The following is a 17,133-nucleotide window of genomic DNA, read 5'->3' as shown; positions in this document are numbered from 1 at the left end:
TAAACCCCAACTATAGAGAAGTGTTTTACTCTGCATTTAGACTGATGGTCCCCTCCCATCTCTATAATAAACCCCAACTATAGAGAAGTGTTTTACTCTGCATTTAGACTGATGGTCCCCTCCCATCTCTATAATAAACCCCAACTATAGAGAAGTGTTTTACTCTGCATTTAGACTGATGGTCCCCTCCCATCTCTATAATAAACCCCAACTATAGGGAAGTGTTTTTACTCTGCATTTAGACTGATGGTCCCCTCCCATCTCTATAATAAACCCCAACTATAGGGAAGTGTTTTACTCTGCATTTAGACTGATGGTCCCCTCCCATCTCTATAATAAACCCCAACTATAGGGAAGTGTTTTTACTCTGCATTTAGACTGATGGTCCCCTCCCATCTCTATAATAAACCCCAACTATAGGGAAGTGTTTTACTCTGCATTTAGACTGATGGTGCACTCCCATCTCTATAATAAACCCCAACTATAGATAAGCGTTTTTACTCTGCATATAAAAATAAGCAAACTTACACAGCTCGTTAATCAACTGCCAGGCCAGAAGGCAATACTCGCGTAAATGAAAATAAACCAATTCCTTTCCACTAATCCCTCCGTTCTTTTTTATCTCAGGCTTCGGGAACGACGTTCAGACCAATATGGGATACTGAGATAGCAGGACACACACATGATGCATCGCAGGCTCGGGAAGAACAAAATAAACAGTACTTTTAAAAAAGATCTAACTATCTTCTATATTTGATAGTGAAGTTTCGGAGAGAAAATGGTTCAAGGTTTTAGTCTGTGTTTCTGCTTGGCATTACTTTGCCTCGGACGGTGTGTATGCAGCACGTGTCCGTTTCAATGTAGCTGTTTCTTTCACAAACTATCGGACGGATCCAAAGCAAGGTAAGACCAATGCAATTATTACAAATAATTAAAATCTTAATGTCAACACCTTCTATATGTTGTTTTCTGTTGTGTGCTACTGGGTCGGAATATGCAGGTAAAATCAGCTCTTTATTTGTTTATATAGGTCTGAGGATTAATTTGCGCTGCTCTAATCCCCTTTCATTTTAACTAGGCAAATCAGTTAAGAACACATTCTTATTTACAATGACAGTGGGATAATTGCCTTGTTCTGGGACAGAATGACAGATTTTTAACCTTGGGATTCGATCCAGCAACCTTTTGGTTACTGGCCCAACACACTCGGCTATCTACCGCTCTTCATTGATCCTGGTGTATTCACCACGTTTAGACCCAGAGGAATAAAATAAGCGAAAAAACCAACGATTAAAAACAGAGCAAATCAAATATTTAGTGTGATTTTTTTTGTATGCATTAATTGTCAAGCTATCCTATGTCATGAACACACGGTTAATTGAGTCAACCTTGTAATACAGTTGAATTATCTACATAACCCTGTTATAATAGGTTATACAGTGACATTCACTAACCTGTGTTTACCTTTCTTTCCATCGATCTAGGAGTGTCCTTTGCAATGACCCAGAGATCACTCTAATCCCACCCAACTTTCCTACAGACACCTCGAAACTGCGGATCGAGAAGACTGCCATCACAAGGATCTCCAGCGAAACCTTTCACTACCTCAACAGTTTGGAATTGCTCTGCATTTCTTTCAACTCTCTGAACTCTTTGAATGTAGACAGCTTTCGTGGCCTGAGAAGTCTGGATGAGCTGAGACTGGAAGGGAACGCTCTCACCTCTTTCCCCTGGGAATCTCTGACTGATATGCCCGACCTGAGGCTACTGGACTTGCATAATAATAAGATATCGTCGATCCCGGCCGAGGCGGCCATCTATATCAAGAACCTGACCTACCTGGACTTATCTAGCAACAGCCTAGTCACGGTTCCTCCTGAGGTTCTCTTTACGTGGTTATCTGTGAAACCATCTCAAGGAGATGGGGAAAGTTCCAAATATATTCTAGGTAAGGATCTAAACAACCAATTAAGCAATTAATTAATCAATCAATTCCAATTAAAGCTATCTTTATTTACCTAGAGGGAATCCCATTTGGTTTGCAAGCCTTAAATGACATGAAATTGATACACAGGAAAAGGTTTTAAAAATATGCTATCTACAACATTGCTTGTCAAGGTGGTTTTATCCCAACATGCATTTCATGAGCACCTTTGGTGTGTTACATAGCATTACATGGACAGTTGGAGGAGACAGCATCAGCATTTGGGAGTAGTGTAAGGATTACTCTAATTATAGTAAAGGTAGCCATACTGTAGTGTTAATTGTGACTACATTCACTAGTCTCACTTCAAACTAGCATGATTACTTCTACTTTCAATTACTTTTTTTTTTGTTGCTAAACTGCCATTGTAAACACATAATACATGGTCATAGTTCAGACAGAGCAAAAACGTTAAGACCAAAAAGCATATCTATCTTATCTATTGCCATGCTAAAAGTGATGTTGTTTTTATTTTACCTTTGTTTAGCTACCATTGTTGTTACCTTACCTACTTTAGTTGAATGTACTCACTCTTAAGTCGCTCTGCATAAGAGCGTCTAATAAACAAAAACAAAAATGTATTTTCTGGTGAAATGTTTATTTTCTTCATTGACGTAGGTCTCCATGACAACCCGTGGCTGTGCGACTGCCGGCTCTATGACGTGGTCCAGTTCCAGAAGTCTCCGTCGCCATCCGTGACTCTGATCGACACCAGGCTGCACTGCGCGGACCCAGAGAGCCTGTCGGGAGTGTCATTCAGCGAGACGGAGCTCCGGAAGTGCCAGGAGCCCCGTGTCCACACGGCTGTGGCCCGGGTCAGGAGCTCCCTGGGGAACAACGTCCTGCTGCGCTGTGGGACAATCGGAGTCCCAGTACCAGAGCTGTCCTGGACCCGGGCAGACGGTAAACAGATGAACGGCACTGGTGAGTTCCATTGATTTATTGATTGAATGCATTTAATGTGTAACAAATAGATATACAGCCAAGAACAAGCAGTAGCTACAGTACATACGTTAAAAAAAGGGATAAAGGGTAACACAAAACAGTTAGTTTGGCTAAACCTGCTCCAGTCATGGCAGGTTGTAGCCTAGTCCCAGATCTGTTTGTGCTGTCTTGGAAACTCTTCTGGTCATGTTTGGCGTAGTTGGCAAGACAGCACAAGCAGATCTGGGACCAGGGAATACATGTCTGCCTATTGCCTAAAAAAGGTACGTACTTAGGAAATCTATTTTTGGCACTGTACAGTCAGAAGCTGAAATAGACTGGATTACAGATGGATGGATTTATTTCCTAGATTACAGATGGATGGATTTATTTCTTAGATTAGAGATGGATGGATTTATTTCCTAGATTACAGATGGATGGATTTATTTCCTAGATTACAGATGGATGGATGTATTTCCTAGATTACAGATGGATGTATTTATTTCCTAGATTACAGATGGATGGATGTATTACCTAGATTACAGATGTACGGATGTATTTCTTAGATTACAGATGGATGGATTTATTTCTTAGATTACAGATGAATGGATTTATTTCCTAGATTACAGATGGATGGATTTATTTCCTAGATTAGATGGATGGATTTATTTCCTAGATTACAGATGGATGGATTTATTTCCTAGATTACAGATGGATGGATTTATTTCCTAGATTACAGATGGATGGATTTATTACCTAGATTACAGATGGATGGGTTTATTTCGTAGATTACAGATGGATGGGTTTATTTCGTAGATTACAGATGGATGGATTTATTTCCTAGATTACAGATGGATGGATTTATTTCCTAGATTACAGATGGATGGATTTAATTCCTAGATTACAGATGGATGGATTTATTTCCTAGATTACATATGGATGGATTTATTTCCTAGATTACAGATGGATGGATTTGTTTCCTAGATTACAGATGGATGGATTTATTTCCTAGATTACAGATGGATGGATTTATTTTTTAGATTACAGATGGATAGATTTATTTCCTAGATTACAGATGGATGGATTTATTTCCTAGATTACAGATGGGTGGCCTGATTTCTTTTCACTAATTGATCTAACCACTTTTTCTTTCGTATTTCTTTGATAGTTCAGGAAGAAGTTTCAAAGGAGGGAATCATTTGGTCCATCCTGAGTGTTCGTGCTGTCTCTTACAGGGACTCTGGGAAATACATCTGCAAAGCGACCAACTTCCTGGGGACTGCAGATGCCATCATCTCCCTAGTTATCACAGACTCCTTAAAAAATGAGGAACAAGGTGGCAGCTCCAAGACTAAAAAACAAAGGGGACGGAAAACCGGTGGGTTTGGGAAAGCTGCCTACCAGGATAAACTTGTTGCAAAATACCTACCTCCACCAACCACCACGGCAGTCACGCCCATCATCGAACCACTAGGACCGGGCGGTTTTACAGGAAAGTATGATATCGAGAGCTACGATATCTCCAACAGCGTGGTTGACGGACAGACGCCCGGTCCTCCCATCACGGAGACGGCGATGCAGGAAGTGGAGAAGGAGGTCCTTAGCAATCTAGCAGCCGACGCCTCTTCTTTACAGGCGCCGGAACCGCCGGAGAAACGGGTGGTGCGTTCGGTGAAGATAATCGGGGACACCGATCACACCGTCTCCCTGAACTGGCGGGCCCCGGCGGCAAAGAACACCACCGAGTTCAGCGTCCTGTACGCCGTGTTCGGCGAGAGGGACATGCGGAGGATCAACGTTGCTGCGGGAAAGAACCGGATCACAATTGAGGGCCTTGTGCCAAGGACAAAGTACATCGCCTGCGTCTGCGTCAAAGGCCTGATCCCTAAAAAGGAGCAGTGTGTAATCTTCTCGACGGACGAGGCAGCCAGCGCAAGCGGCACCCAGAAGCTCATTAACGTGGTGGTGATCACCGTGGCCTGCGTGATCGCTGTCCCCCTGACACTGATCGTCTGCTGCGGGGCGCTCAAGAAGCGCTGCAAAAAGCTACTGGGGAGAAAATCCAAAGATATCCAAGAATCATATGTGACATTCGAGACCCTATCCCCGGGACAGAACCCTAAGGGGATGGAGGGGGAGTACCTTGCCAGGCAACAGCCAGACGAGTCCAACAGACTGCTCTCTGCTAGGTGCAGTGTGGACTCCGAGGCCATTTGTAGGACTGAGGGACCGCCTAACGAGTACTTTTGTTGATACCAACTGATGGCCTCAAGCCTTTAGAGCAGAACTTAAGTTCCAAGTAGAACTTAAATATTTGTTACTAAGGTTTTGTATGATTTCAGCCAGTAGTTGACAGTAGCATGAGTGAAACTGCTCAGAGACTGGACAGAAACAAAAGGCTAGTTGCATTGACACTCTTTCCTTTGGAAAAAAAGAACGTGTGGTGAATATGTGAGTTAGATAAATAACTGTCGACATAAGTGTGATTATGGGAATACAGGCAACCCTTGACCTGGTGAACTGTAATAAAAAACTTTTTTATATATTTTATATATATTATATATTTTTTTGTCATAAATGATTTCTGATCTGCAAAGAAACATTTTGTATTTGTCATGCACTTTTAAGGGCAGTATTTAACTTTTCCAAAATTCCCAGGTTTTACAGAAACTCTTGTGTGGAAGATTCCCAGATTCAGAATGGAATAAGGAACTCTAAATGGCCCATTCTACTAGAATACATTAAGCCCATCTTCTTAATGAAGTTTTGCAAGGAGAAAGAGGAATGGCAGAGTTGTTCTGAAATTAATCTGACCTCAGAATTGTTGTTATTTGACAAAATAAAGTATTTGTAAAGTATTGTTGAAGCAGAACTCATCTCTAGTGATATTTTATACTTTTTTTTGTATTTACCATATATGTTAATGTGCCAGCTTTACTGTCCAATCAAAGCTAACATACTATGTATTTTGTAATATGTATCTATGATCTGATGTGTATGTATAAATGTATGACAAAATTAAAACTTTTTTTTATAAATGTTTGTGTCCTCTTAAATCCTTACCTGCTCCGGAAAAGCATTTTCCTCCCAATATATATTTTTTTTCTTTAGGCATTTTAAATATTTAGCAAACTCCCTGACAGTGGCTAAAGCAAGGGGCTATAGCAGCACACAAGTAGACTACAAATGCATGCTGGTCCGGGCATACCGTGAGCGTTCCTGGTGCGCTACTGGAGCGAAATTGGAGCGGGCGAGAAGGCCGGCGCTCCAGCCTTTGGGAAACTCGCTCCACGCTCCAGTCAAATTGAGCGTCCTCGCTCCATTCCAGCTCCACTCCTCGCTCCATTCCAGCTCCACTCCCATATTGGCCAATGAGAGGCTTTGAAGCCACCGGTCAGCCATATTGGTACTCTTCAGAAGGCTCAACCATCCATAGGAATTACCGTTTTTTACAATCCTTTTGGCACTAATTTCAGAACCTTGTGGTCATTTTTCAAAACTCTAGACACAAAACTCAAAACGGTCATCACTTGTAACACAGGCTGTCCAATGTTCAAAACATTGCATTGTGCATTCATATCTTTAAAGAAACCTTGCACTTGCAGAATCATTGGTTCAAATAACTAATTTATCATGAAATACCATAGGACCATTCATTTAGATCACCCACACACAAGATACCGATAGTTTCACTGTGTAGTTGTTCGTTCAATCATTAAATATTGTAGTACAAAATATGTGATACATGTTTCATTATGGTACTACACGTAAATACATCACTGTAAAAGGACTAGTGGAGAGAATACTACAGACACAGTGGAATCATTGAACAAAATATGACATTTATTGATGAAATACAATAAAATCACTCATAGATTTCTTTGAATTAAAGCAAAAATAATTTGCTACAAAAAAAGAAAAAAACTACAGTAAAACATCAACTGCAGTGTTCCTCACCTGGCTTACTGTAAAACATCACTGCAGTGTTCCTCACCTGGCTTACTGTAAAACATCACTGCAGTGTTCCTCACCTGGCTTACTGTAAAACATCACTGCAGTGTTCCTCACCTGGCTTACTGTAAAACATCAACTGCAGTGTTCCTCACCTGGCTTACTGTAAAACATCACTGCAGTGTTCCTCACCTGGCTTACTGTAAAACATCACTGCAGTGTTCCTCACCTGGCTTACTGTAAAACATCACTGCAGTGTTCCTCACCTGGCTTACTGTAAAACATCAACTGCAGTGTTCCTCACCTGGCTTACTGTAAAACATCACTGCAGTGTTCCTCACCTGGCTTACAGTAAAACATCAACTGCAGTGTTCCTCACCTGGCTTACTGTAAAACATCACTGCAGTGTTCCTCACCTGGCTTACTGTAAAACATCAACTGCAGTGTTCCTCACCTGGCTTACTGTAAAACATCACTGCAGTGTTCCTCACCTGGCTTACTGTAAAACATCACTGCAGTGTTCCTCACCTGGCTTACTGTGAAACATCACTGCAGTGTTCCTCACCTGGCTTACTGTGAAACATCACTGCAGTGTTCCTCACCTGGCTTACTGTAAAAAGAAAAACAAAGGATTGATTACTGTACTTCTATATTTCCATCAACCCTGTCTTGTGGATTTGGCCACAGGTTCTCATCCACATCACAATGGATGTTTTCATTAGCCAAACATCTTGGGAAGAATCTTCGGGCGAATCCAGGCCTGACACTAATCTGCCGTGATGTCATTGCATGCATCATCCATGGCCTGGAGAAGGGTGGCCTGTTCATGAGAGCGCCTACAATATACCTTCCACCTCCATGTGGAGAAAAATTCCTCAATCTGGTTTTAGGAAAGGAGAGTAAATTGTGGATGGGCCTGAAACCATGCTTGCACCATTTGAGCATGGTGGAACCTGACATTATCCCACACAATGACATACTGTAGGTCATGCCATCAGCTCTAGACCTTATTTAGCCCATCAAAGAAGGTTACATTAGAACAGCGAATCATGTGGCTGCCTGAAACTCAAGAGTAGAGAGCTTTAGTTGTTGTTCGACCTAACATTAGAACGGGCAAGATGCATAATCTAAGATACTTTGACTGTGGTATGATTGTTGATGCCACACATGGTGATTCCAGCATCTCAGAAACAGCTGCCTTCCTGGGATAGAGACTACAGTCTCTAGAGTTTACAGAGAATGGTGCGATAAACAAAACACATTCAGTGAGCGGCAGTTCTGTGGTCAAAAACACCTTGTTAATGAGAGAGGTCAGAAGAGAATGTCCAGACTCATTCAAGCTAACAGAAAGGCCACACATGCTCAAATAACAGCTGTTTTAAACAGTGGTGTGCAGAAGGGCATCTCTTAACGTACAACACCGTGGAAAAAGTGTTAGTGTTAGAGTTTTGAAAAATTTGCATTTTGATCCTTGATTGTGAGTTTTGTGTCTGGAGTTTTGAAAAATGACATCAAGGTTCCGAAATTAGTGCCAAAGTGATTGTAAAAAAACTGTAATAGAATTCTTCAGTATTTAAATGAAATATTTCAAGGACAATTTTTGATATATCTATATATATATTTGGATTTAACCTTTATTTAACTAGGCAAGTCAGTTAAAAACAAATTCTTATTTACAATGACGGCCTACCCCAGCCAAACCAGGACAACGCTGAGCCAATTGTGCCCCGCCCTATGGGACTCCCAATCCCAGCCGGATGTGATACAGCCTGGTTTCAAACCACGGCGTCTGCAGTGCCTTAGACCTCTGCGCCACTCGGGAGCAAATGCATTTAATCTTTTTTTGCTGTAGTGGGGACAGTGATATTGGTACTCTCTTAAAAACTATACTTTAACCCCCTAGAGTCGATGTCTAGCACGGACATCTAATTAGCATAATACACAAATCCACATCAAAATCCGTCTGTTTAAGCTCGGTGGCTTCAAAACAGCGCCCCCTGTCAGTCATCTAATGTATTATATACATAATTGGTTGCGATCAGCACCATGGATAGTGCCACGTGATATGTTTTCTGTGCAGTGTTGGAAAAAATACCCAATTGTCATACCTGAGTAAAAGTATAGATACCTTTTACTCAAGTAAAAGTGACCTAGTAAAATACTACTTGAGTAAAAGTCTAAAAGTATTTGGTTTTAAATATACCTAAGTATCAAAAGCAAAAGTACAAGTAAAAGTATTCATAATTTCAAATTCCTTATATTAAGCAAACCAGATGGCGCCATTTTATTTGCAGATAGCCAGGGGCACACTCCAACACTCAGACATCATTTACATGCGAAGTTTGTGTTTAGTGAGTCCGCCAGATCAGAGGCAGTAGGGATGACCAGAAATTCTCTCTTGATAAGTGTGTGAATTAGACAATTTTCCTGTCCTGCTAAGCATTCAAAATGTAATGAGTACTTTTGGGTGTCGGGGAAAATGTATGCAGTAAAAAGCACATCATTTTCCTTAAGAATGTAATGCAGTAAAAGTAAACACTGGCAAAACATATAAATAATAGAGTACAAATACCTCAAAAAACAACTTAAGTAGTACTTTTCAGTATTTTTACTTAAGTACATTAGACCAGTGTTTGTTTGGTGTACAACTTGTTTCCTTGTCATGGTCACTGCAGTCCTTTACTTTGTTCACTAACATCTGTACAAATACCCCAAAAAACGATTTAAGTAGTACTTTCCAGTATTAAGTACATTAGACCAGTGTTTGTTTGTGTCATGGTCACTTTATTTTATCTTTATTTAACTAGGCAAGTCAGTTAAGAACAAATTCTTATTTTCAATGACGGCCTGGGAACAGGTTAACTGCCTGTTCAGGGGCAGAACGACAGATTTGTACCTTGTCAGCTCGGGGGTTTGAACTCGCAACCTTCCGGTTACTAGTCCAACGCGCTACCCTGCCGCCCCAGTAAGTCCTTTACTTTGTACACTAACATCTGCAGACTATGTATGTCTGAAGACCTCTTCCAACGTTCCTCAATTAAAAAGGCACCGCGAGCTCTTTGTTTTTTTTGTGATCCTTGGTTTCACGCAGTATACAAATAATAGGTGTTGGGTATATGGTGCCATTTTCTCAGCTGGTTTGTAGTAAGACAAATCTATAGATTGCGTATTATGCTCCCTGATAATCTATTTCTATTTTTATTTTTTGGGGCCAGGTCACTGTCAGTACATATTCAATATCAAGTTGTATTATTCCTGAAAACCTTCCCATTAATTCATAGGGATTAGTGGACATATGTTTAGTAGAGGCACATATAGACAGTCAGTCAATGAGGCTCATTGCTAAAAATACAAACCTCCGGTGTGTTTATCATGTCCTTTGGGGTCTTAAGAAATTGCGTCACTAGGAAGATTAAAGTAATAGCTTTACCTATACGGTCCGTCCCGGTGGAGATGCCCTGCTCAAATGCTTCACATGCGTTTCTGTTAAAGGAATATGGCCGCCACCTTGTATTCAGTTTTAACTATAGCGTTGCTATTCTGTCGAGTTACTCCTGGATCAACATCTTGTTTACCCGGCTGCTCTTGCACAAATGACAACTTGGGAAGGTAAATTGTTTGTTGTCAATTATTTTGTAGGCTAACTAGTTTTGTACCGAGTTTCTTTACCGTGTCAGTACGTTATGCAGTAGACCTATTGACTGATCGACTTTAGCCTATTGCTAAACTCAATGGTGTTTTTCAGAACTTGTTTTAACAATGCACAATGTGGAGAGATAACTTACTCTAAGAGAACATAAATAACCTAGTTTTGTTTATTTCATTTAAACATTAAATTATAACTCTAACCAACATAATTTTGTTTCATTTTAGATCCCTACTTTGCATGGAAACAGCCATGGGACGAATCCCAGACAATGTTCCAAATGATTTCAGTAAAATTCGAATAGAGAATTCTCATCTGACCGAATTACCCCGCGGCTCCTTCTCTAAAGTTAGTGCCTTGGTGTCTCTGTGGTTGAATTTCAACGACATCACCCTAATGAACATCAAGAGTCTGGAGGGGCTGACGAATCTAACCGAACTACGGCTACAGGGGAACAAGCTGCGTTCAGTCCCATGGACAGCGTTCCAGGATACGCCGAACCTGAAGATTTTGGACCTGAAACATAACCGACTAGACGTGCTCCCGGAATCTGCCCTGAGACAACTTCCAGGCCTGACCTATTTAGACTTATCCTTCAATCAGCTTACTGTCATATCCAGGGATGTCTTCCTCAACTGGCCTCTCCTCAACGCTCAGGAGAGAAAAGGAGGTACAGAGCCCAGCAGTGGAGAGGCCAACGTTGTTTTAGCGCTGCACGACAACCCTTGGCTGTGTGACTGCCGCCTCAAAGGTTTCGTAGAGTTTATCAAAAGTGTTAGTCCGCCTCTAATTCTGATGAACTCGTACCTGATGTGCACGGGCCCCAGTTCCAGAGCGGGAAAGTTCTTCCACGAAGTCGGTTTGAAAACATGTATGAAGCCCGAGGCCTCGGCCTCAGAAAGCAACATGACGGTGTCACTGGGGGACAAGGTAACCCTCCGGTGCTTAGTCAAAGCCAGGCCTGACCCCGCCATCCACTGGTCATACAGCCTGAAGATTATACGGGGATTTACTGGTAAAGGTTTTATTTAATTGCAACTTCTAAACTACCATCTATTAGATTGCTGTGACTTTGCTGCGGTAGGGTATTTACCAGTGACTGATATCACATGTCAGTCACTCATAACTACACCACTCTGATGACAGGATTTAAGCCAAGTAGGCTAAAGCATGTTTATTTCATACATTCATTTGACTATTGGTGTTTATAGATTGAAACAGGGTTTGGTTGGCTATTGGTGTTTATATATTGAAACAGGGTTTTGTTGACTATTGGTGTTTATAGATTAAAACAGGTTGACTATTAGTGTTTATAGATTGAAACAGGGTTTGGTTGACTATTAGTGTTTATATATTAAAACAGGTTGGCTATTGGTGTTTATAGATTAAAACAGGTTGGCTATTGGTGTTTATAGATTAAAACAGGTTGGCTATTTGTGTTTATATATTAAAACAGGTTGGCTATTGATGTTTATAGATTGAAACAGGGTTTGGTTGGCTATTGGTGTTTATAGATTGAAACGGGGTTTGGTTGGCTATTGATGTTTATAGATTGCTTTAAACAGTGTATGACACTGCCTTTCTTGTAGGCAAACTCAACAATAATGCCTAATGCAACAAATAACATAAACAGTACTGCATATTATACATGTACAATATGTTGATTTTTATCCACCCTTGTTGATTAAGTTGTAACATAATTCTCCTTTCTCTCCAGTCTCAGAGACCCGTGTGGACGATGAGACCATCAGATCTCAGCTGGTCATCCCATCCCTTCACCTGGCGGACCGAGGCGCTTACACCTGCTTCGCCAACAACTTCATAGGCAACTCCTCCGTCAGTGTCCTGGTCAACATCAAGTCTTTCAACGCATCCTCCTCCTCCGTCGGTGCCGCCATGTCTCTGCCCCCGTTCCCCCTGGCCTCAGCCGACGAGAACGTCTACATTGACATCCGCATCTCCAAGCAGACGGTCTACGGCATCACTCTGGAGTGGTACGCTGCGACGGACAACCCTGCAGAGACCTGGTTCACCATCCACTTGGGGAAATACCACTCTGACAAAAAGGAGTTGACATACATCGGCCCGGGCATCAACACCTATTCGGTCAACGACCTCCTACCGGTTACTAAATACGAGGTGTGTGTAACGCTGAAGAACCAGATGCCCCGCGCCGGCCAGTGCATCGTGTTTGTAACAGGAAGTGACATCAGTCAGCTGGAACAACGGGAGAAGCTCATCCATATTATCGTAATCGTGTGCGCCATGGTGCTGGCGGTGCCCGTGGGGATGTACGCCTGCACCACCGACACCAGATGTAAGTTCAGCTGCCTGGACCGCTGTACGGAGCAGTGTAAGAGGAGGAGGAGGCAGGAGAAGACCCTGAGGACCAATGGGGAGAGACAGGGGACCTTCGACAGCCTCCAGGCCGCCAGCGATGAAGGACTCTGTGGAGACTCTGAAGAGGTGATGAAGAAGAGGAGTAAGTCCTCAGACGAAAAAAACAACCACAGGGGAAAAGCACAAGATCTACCAGAGACAACCACTGGAGCAAAGCTATATTAGCTGTAGGTTTAAAGTAAAAAAATATCCACTAGAGACAACCACTAGAGACAACCACTGGAGCAAAGCTATATTAGCTGTAGGTTTAAAGTTTAAAAATATCCACTAGAGACAATGCTATATTAGCTGTAGGTTTAAAGTTTAAAAATATCCACTAGAGACAACCACTAGAGACAACCACTAGAGACAACCACTAGAGACAACCACTAGAGACAACCACTATAGACAACCACTAGAGACAACCACTAGAGACAACCACTAGAGACAACCACTAGAGACAACCACTAGAGACAACCACTGGAGACAAAGCTATATTCGCTGTAGGTTTAACGTTTTAAAACGTGTACAAGACGTCTAGAGGAACACTTATCTGTAATAGTGGGGAACAGTCTTATGTGAAGTGAAGCGTTAGGAAATACATTTGTTAAGCTTCAAGTTGTCATGTTAAGAGTGAAACGCCTTTCTCCATGTCTGTAGAAAGAGTATATTGTTAATGAGTTTATATACTGTATCTATTTATCTTGATTGATCTCTGTTTTAAAAGAAAAATGGAGAATTCATCTCATCTGGCAAAAAAAAAACCTGTTAATTCTGTACATGCAATATAGTTGCACATATGTTCTTGTCTTCAGAATGTAATGGACTGCATTTCTTCACGGTTCGATGAACCTCTCCTAGGTTCAGTTAAATATACATGAATACATACTGTATACAGCCTTTGCACTACTACCTACGTAATGTATGAGGCTTCTTTGCTACTCTTTTCCTGTTTTTGACTCACTTTGGGATCGTGGGGGTGGGATGGTGAGGATTAGACTTGGGGGTGAAGGTTGTTGGGATTAGAGTTAGGGGTGAAGATGGACACTTGAGACAACACCATCCTAATTGCTCCCTACCCAGATCCCATTGACCTTAAGCTTTTGATGTTTACAAATCTGAAGGGTCTGGATTAGGGTTGTACAATTCTGGTAACGTTCACAAAATGTTCAGGTTTTCCAGAAATCCTGTTTGGCGATTCATGGAATCAGGAAATCCTGGTTGGAGATTCATGGAATCAGGAAATCCTGGTTGGAGATTCATGGAATCAGGAAATCCTGGTTGGAGATTCATGGAATCAGGAAATCCTGTTTGGAGATTCATGGAATCAGGAAATTCTGTTTGGAGATTCATGGAATCAGGAAATCCTGTTTGGAGATTCATGGAATCAGGAAATCCTGGTTGGAGATTCATGGAATCAGGAGGGAATAAGCAGGACATCTGCAATTGCCCAACCAGGATTTCTGGAAAACCTGGGAATTTTAGGAAAGTTACTGTCATTTCGTAACCCTTGTCTGGATAGGTTATCCTATAGGATAGGATAGGATAGGATAGGTATAAGAGGTTTAGTTGTGGGACTTCCTGCAGATCTGTAAACATCCAAGGGATAGGGCCAACAGGAAGGGAGTGCATGTTCACAGACTAACACTTTGATTTTAGCACCACAACTCCAAAGGATGTGTTATGTAGAAGCGTTGTTTTGGTGCGTGTTTATTCATACACTGGTAAAGAGATTATCATATATTGTTTTTTTTATCATCTGTATCTTGTATCTCTCTAGATCTTAATCTTAACCACACCTGTGTACCAAATGCCACCCTATTCCCTATACAGTACACTACCCCTATGGGCTCTGGTCAAAAGTAGTGCACTACTCCCGGTGGGACATGGACAAAAGTAGTGCACTACTCCGTATGGGCCCTGGTAAAAAGTAGTGCACTACTCCGTATGGGCCCTGGTAAAAAGTAGTGCACTACTCCGTATGGGCCCTGATAAAAAGTAGTGCACTACAATGTGAATAGGGTCCCATTTGGGTCTCACATAGATCCTAACCATGTCTCTCAGAGAGAATAGACAACATGAGATATTCTCTGAGTTTACTGAAAGCTGCATTAGATGATCATTTCTGATATTAGTTTTTTTTTTTTTTTATCTATATAAAATATATATTGTCTGTCACATTAAGGGGGTAAATCATTTAGTCCTTAATTTACTTGAATGTATTTTTGTATTCAACAATTGCCTAAAATATCTGTCTTTCACATGCCAATGTGATCAAAACATGTATAGTCTTGAATAAAAGCACATCTATTGTGGAGTCAAAGATATTCTACTTCTTTGATTTGTATCATCGTAAGTTTACGTCTTTCAATTTATTACGCCTAAAATTCAGATAACTTTCACAAAATGTTCAGGTTTCCCAGTTGAAAGATTCACCGGAATTTGCTATCAACATTCTCAGCCGCCAAAAGACAAAAGCCAATTATGTCTAAGTGAGCATTACCCATGAATGAGTGAATAGAGACGAGAGGGTCAAGCAGGTCAGTTTGACTGTAGAATAGGGTGTTAATGGTAAGGTTTAAAGGGTTAATATCACCCGTTTACCCAGGGACAGCATTCACTTATGAAGACAATCAGGGCCGGCTATAGCCTTTTGGGGGCCCTAAGAGAGATTTGGTTGCCATTATTATATTCTAAGAGCAACTTGGCATATCCTGTATAACAAGACATTGCAGACGTGTTCATTTTTCTAACTTAATCAGAATAATTTGAGAGTGCTCTTCTCAACCATTGATGGCCTCATGTTTGTGGAGGTAATTTAGCATGCACTCTTCTCCAGAGTAATTTACAGTACAGAGTGCATACCGTTTTAACACTGGCCCTCCCGTGGGAATTGAACCCTTACCACTGATGTTGCAAGCCCCATGCTCTACCAGCTGAGCTACACGGGACCATAAACTCATAAATTCTACCTCAAACCTATGTGAACTTTCTTCCAAGGTTAAATATGAGGAGTGTGCTGCATAAGCAAGGTCTGATGAGAAGCTTGATGATATTGTCCCTAGTCTACCACACAAAGGCACTATGGATTTGACACAGATATGCTCAGGAAAAGTTATATCACAATTTAAGCCTTCTACCTGCCTTCTCAATCCTACCCCCCCCCCCCAACCTTCTTCAAAATAGTTTTTAATTGCCTATCTGAAGAAGTGCAAGCTGTTGTTAATCACTCCCTGTTCACAGGCACTTTCCCCACTTCACTAAAAACTGCTATGGTGAAACCCCTTCTGAAGGAAAGTAATATAGATTCTTCAGCTCTTAGCAATTTTCGGACAATCTCCAACTGTCACATCTCCTCTGTGCCATGCAAATGAACTGAATCCCCCCAAAAAACATTTCCACTGCATTTCAGCCCTGCCACAAAAGGACCAACTGACATCATGTCAGTGATTCTCTCATTAACACAGGTGTGAGTGTTGACGAGGACAAGGCTTGGGATCACTCTGTCATGCTGATTGAGTTCGAATAACAGACTGGAAGCTTCAAAAGGAGGGTGGTGCTTGGAATCATTGTTCTTCCTCTGTCAACCATGGTTACCTGAAAGAAACACGTGCCGTCATCATTGCTTTGCACAAAAAGGGCTTCACAGGCAAGGATATTGCTACCAGTAAGTTTGCACCTAAATCAACCATTTATCGGATCATCAAGAACTTCAAGGAGAGCGGTGTAATTGTTGTGGCACCCATGAAAGTCCAGCAAGTGCCAGGACCGTCTCCTAAAGTTGATTCAGCTGCGAGATCGGGGCACCACCAGTACAGAGTTTGCTCAGGAATGGCAGCAGGCAGGTGTGAGTGCATCTGCATGCACAGTGAGGCGAAGACTTTTGGAGGATGGCCTGGTGTCAAGAAGGGCAGCAAAGAAGCCACTTCTCTCCAGGAAAAACATCAGGGACAGACTGATTTTCTGCCAAAGGTACAGGGATTGGACTGCTGAGGACTGGGGACTGAGTCATTTTCTCTGATGAATCCCCTTTCCGATTGTTTGGGACGTCCGGAGAAAACCTTGTCCGGAGAAGACGAGGTGAGCGCCACCATCGGTCCTGCTTCATGCCAACAGTAAAGCATCCTGAGACCATTCATGTGTGTGAATTATCTTTAAAAGTCAAGTGCAATGCACTTGTCGACAACACGCCTTTGATTGAATAATGACATATAGTACCGTACCTATCACAGGAGGTTGGTGGCACCTT

The 17,133-nt window shown here is 41.7% G+C and overlaps 2 protein-coding genes across 3 annotated transcripts; both read left to right on the top strand.

Moving 5' to 3' along the window:
- The first annotated feature begins 613 nt into the window (after nt 1-613).
- On the top strand, nt 614-5,725 carry LOC110492811 (leucine-rich repeat, immunoglobulin-like domain and transmembrane domain-containing protein 1). The gene is made up of 4 exons (XM_036946072.1): nt 614-903; nt 1,485-1,948; nt 2,603-2,908; nt 4,077-5,725. The coding sequence occupies exons 1-4, from the start codon at nt 779-781 to the stop codon at nt 5,159-5,161; spliced, it is 1,980 nt and encodes a 659-aa protein (XP_036801967.1). The 5' UTR covers nt 614-778; the 3' UTR covers nt 5,162-5,725.
- A 4,353-nt stretch (nt 5,726-10,078) lies between these two features.
- Nucleotides 10,079-14,766, top strand: LOC110491297 (leucine-rich repeat, immunoglobulin-like domain and transmembrane domain-containing protein 2). 2 transcript variants are annotated; one of them, XR_005036427.1, is made up of 4 exons: nt 10,079-10,468; nt 10,733-11,520; nt 12,223-13,150; nt 13,200-14,766. XR_005036427.1 is itself a non-coding variant. In XM_021564650.2 (3 exons), the coding sequence occupies exons 1-3, from the start codon at nt 10,356-10,358 to the stop codon at nt 13,068-13,070; spliced, it is 1,749 nt and encodes a 582-aa protein (XP_021420325.2). In that variant the 5' UTR covers nt 10,079-10,355; the 3' UTR covers nt 13,071-14,766. The 2 variants fall into 2 exon arrangements, 1 of the variants encoding a protein (XP_021420325.2); XM_021564650.2 differs by having other exon boundaries at nt 12,223-14,766.
- Nucleotides 14,767-17,133: the final 2,367 nt, after the last annotated feature.

The sequence above is a fragment of the Oncorhynchus mykiss genome, chromosome 16, assembly GCF_013265735.2.
Source record: "Oncorhynchus mykiss isolate Arlee chromosome 16, USDA_OmykA_1.1, whole genome shotgun sequence".
Classification (NCBI taxonomy): Eukaryota; Metazoa; Chordata; class Actinopteri; order Salmoniformes; family Salmonidae; genus Oncorhynchus; species Oncorhynchus mykiss.
Note: the sequence above shows the minus strand (reverse complement) of the source record. Positions and strands in the feature narration are given on the sequence as shown.

Coding starts and splice junctions, on each gene's coding strand:
- LOC110491297 (XM_021564650.2), top strand. CDS start 10,356: ATGGCCGCCACCTTGTATTCAGTTTTAACTATAGCGTTGCTATTCTGT. Junction 10,469..10,732: donor ACAAATGACAACTTGGGAAG/GTAAATTGTTTG, acceptor GTTTCATTTTAG/ATCCCTACTTTGCATGGAAA. Junction 11,521..12,222: donor GATTATACGGGGATTTACTG/GTAAAGGTTTTA, acceptor CTTTCTCTCCAG/TCTCAGAGACCCGTGTGGAC.
- LOC110492811 (XM_036946072.1), top strand. CDS start 779: ATGGTTCAAGGTTTTAGTCTGTGTTTCTGCTTGGCATTACTTTGCCTC. Junction 904..1,484: donor TCGGACGGATCCAAAGCAAG/GTAAGACCAATG, acceptor CCATCGATCTAG/GAGTGTCCTTTGCAATGACC. Junction 2,909..4,076: donor TAAACAGATGAACGGCACTG/GTGAGTTCCATT, acceptor TTTCTTTGATAG/TTCAGGAAGAAGTTTCAAAG.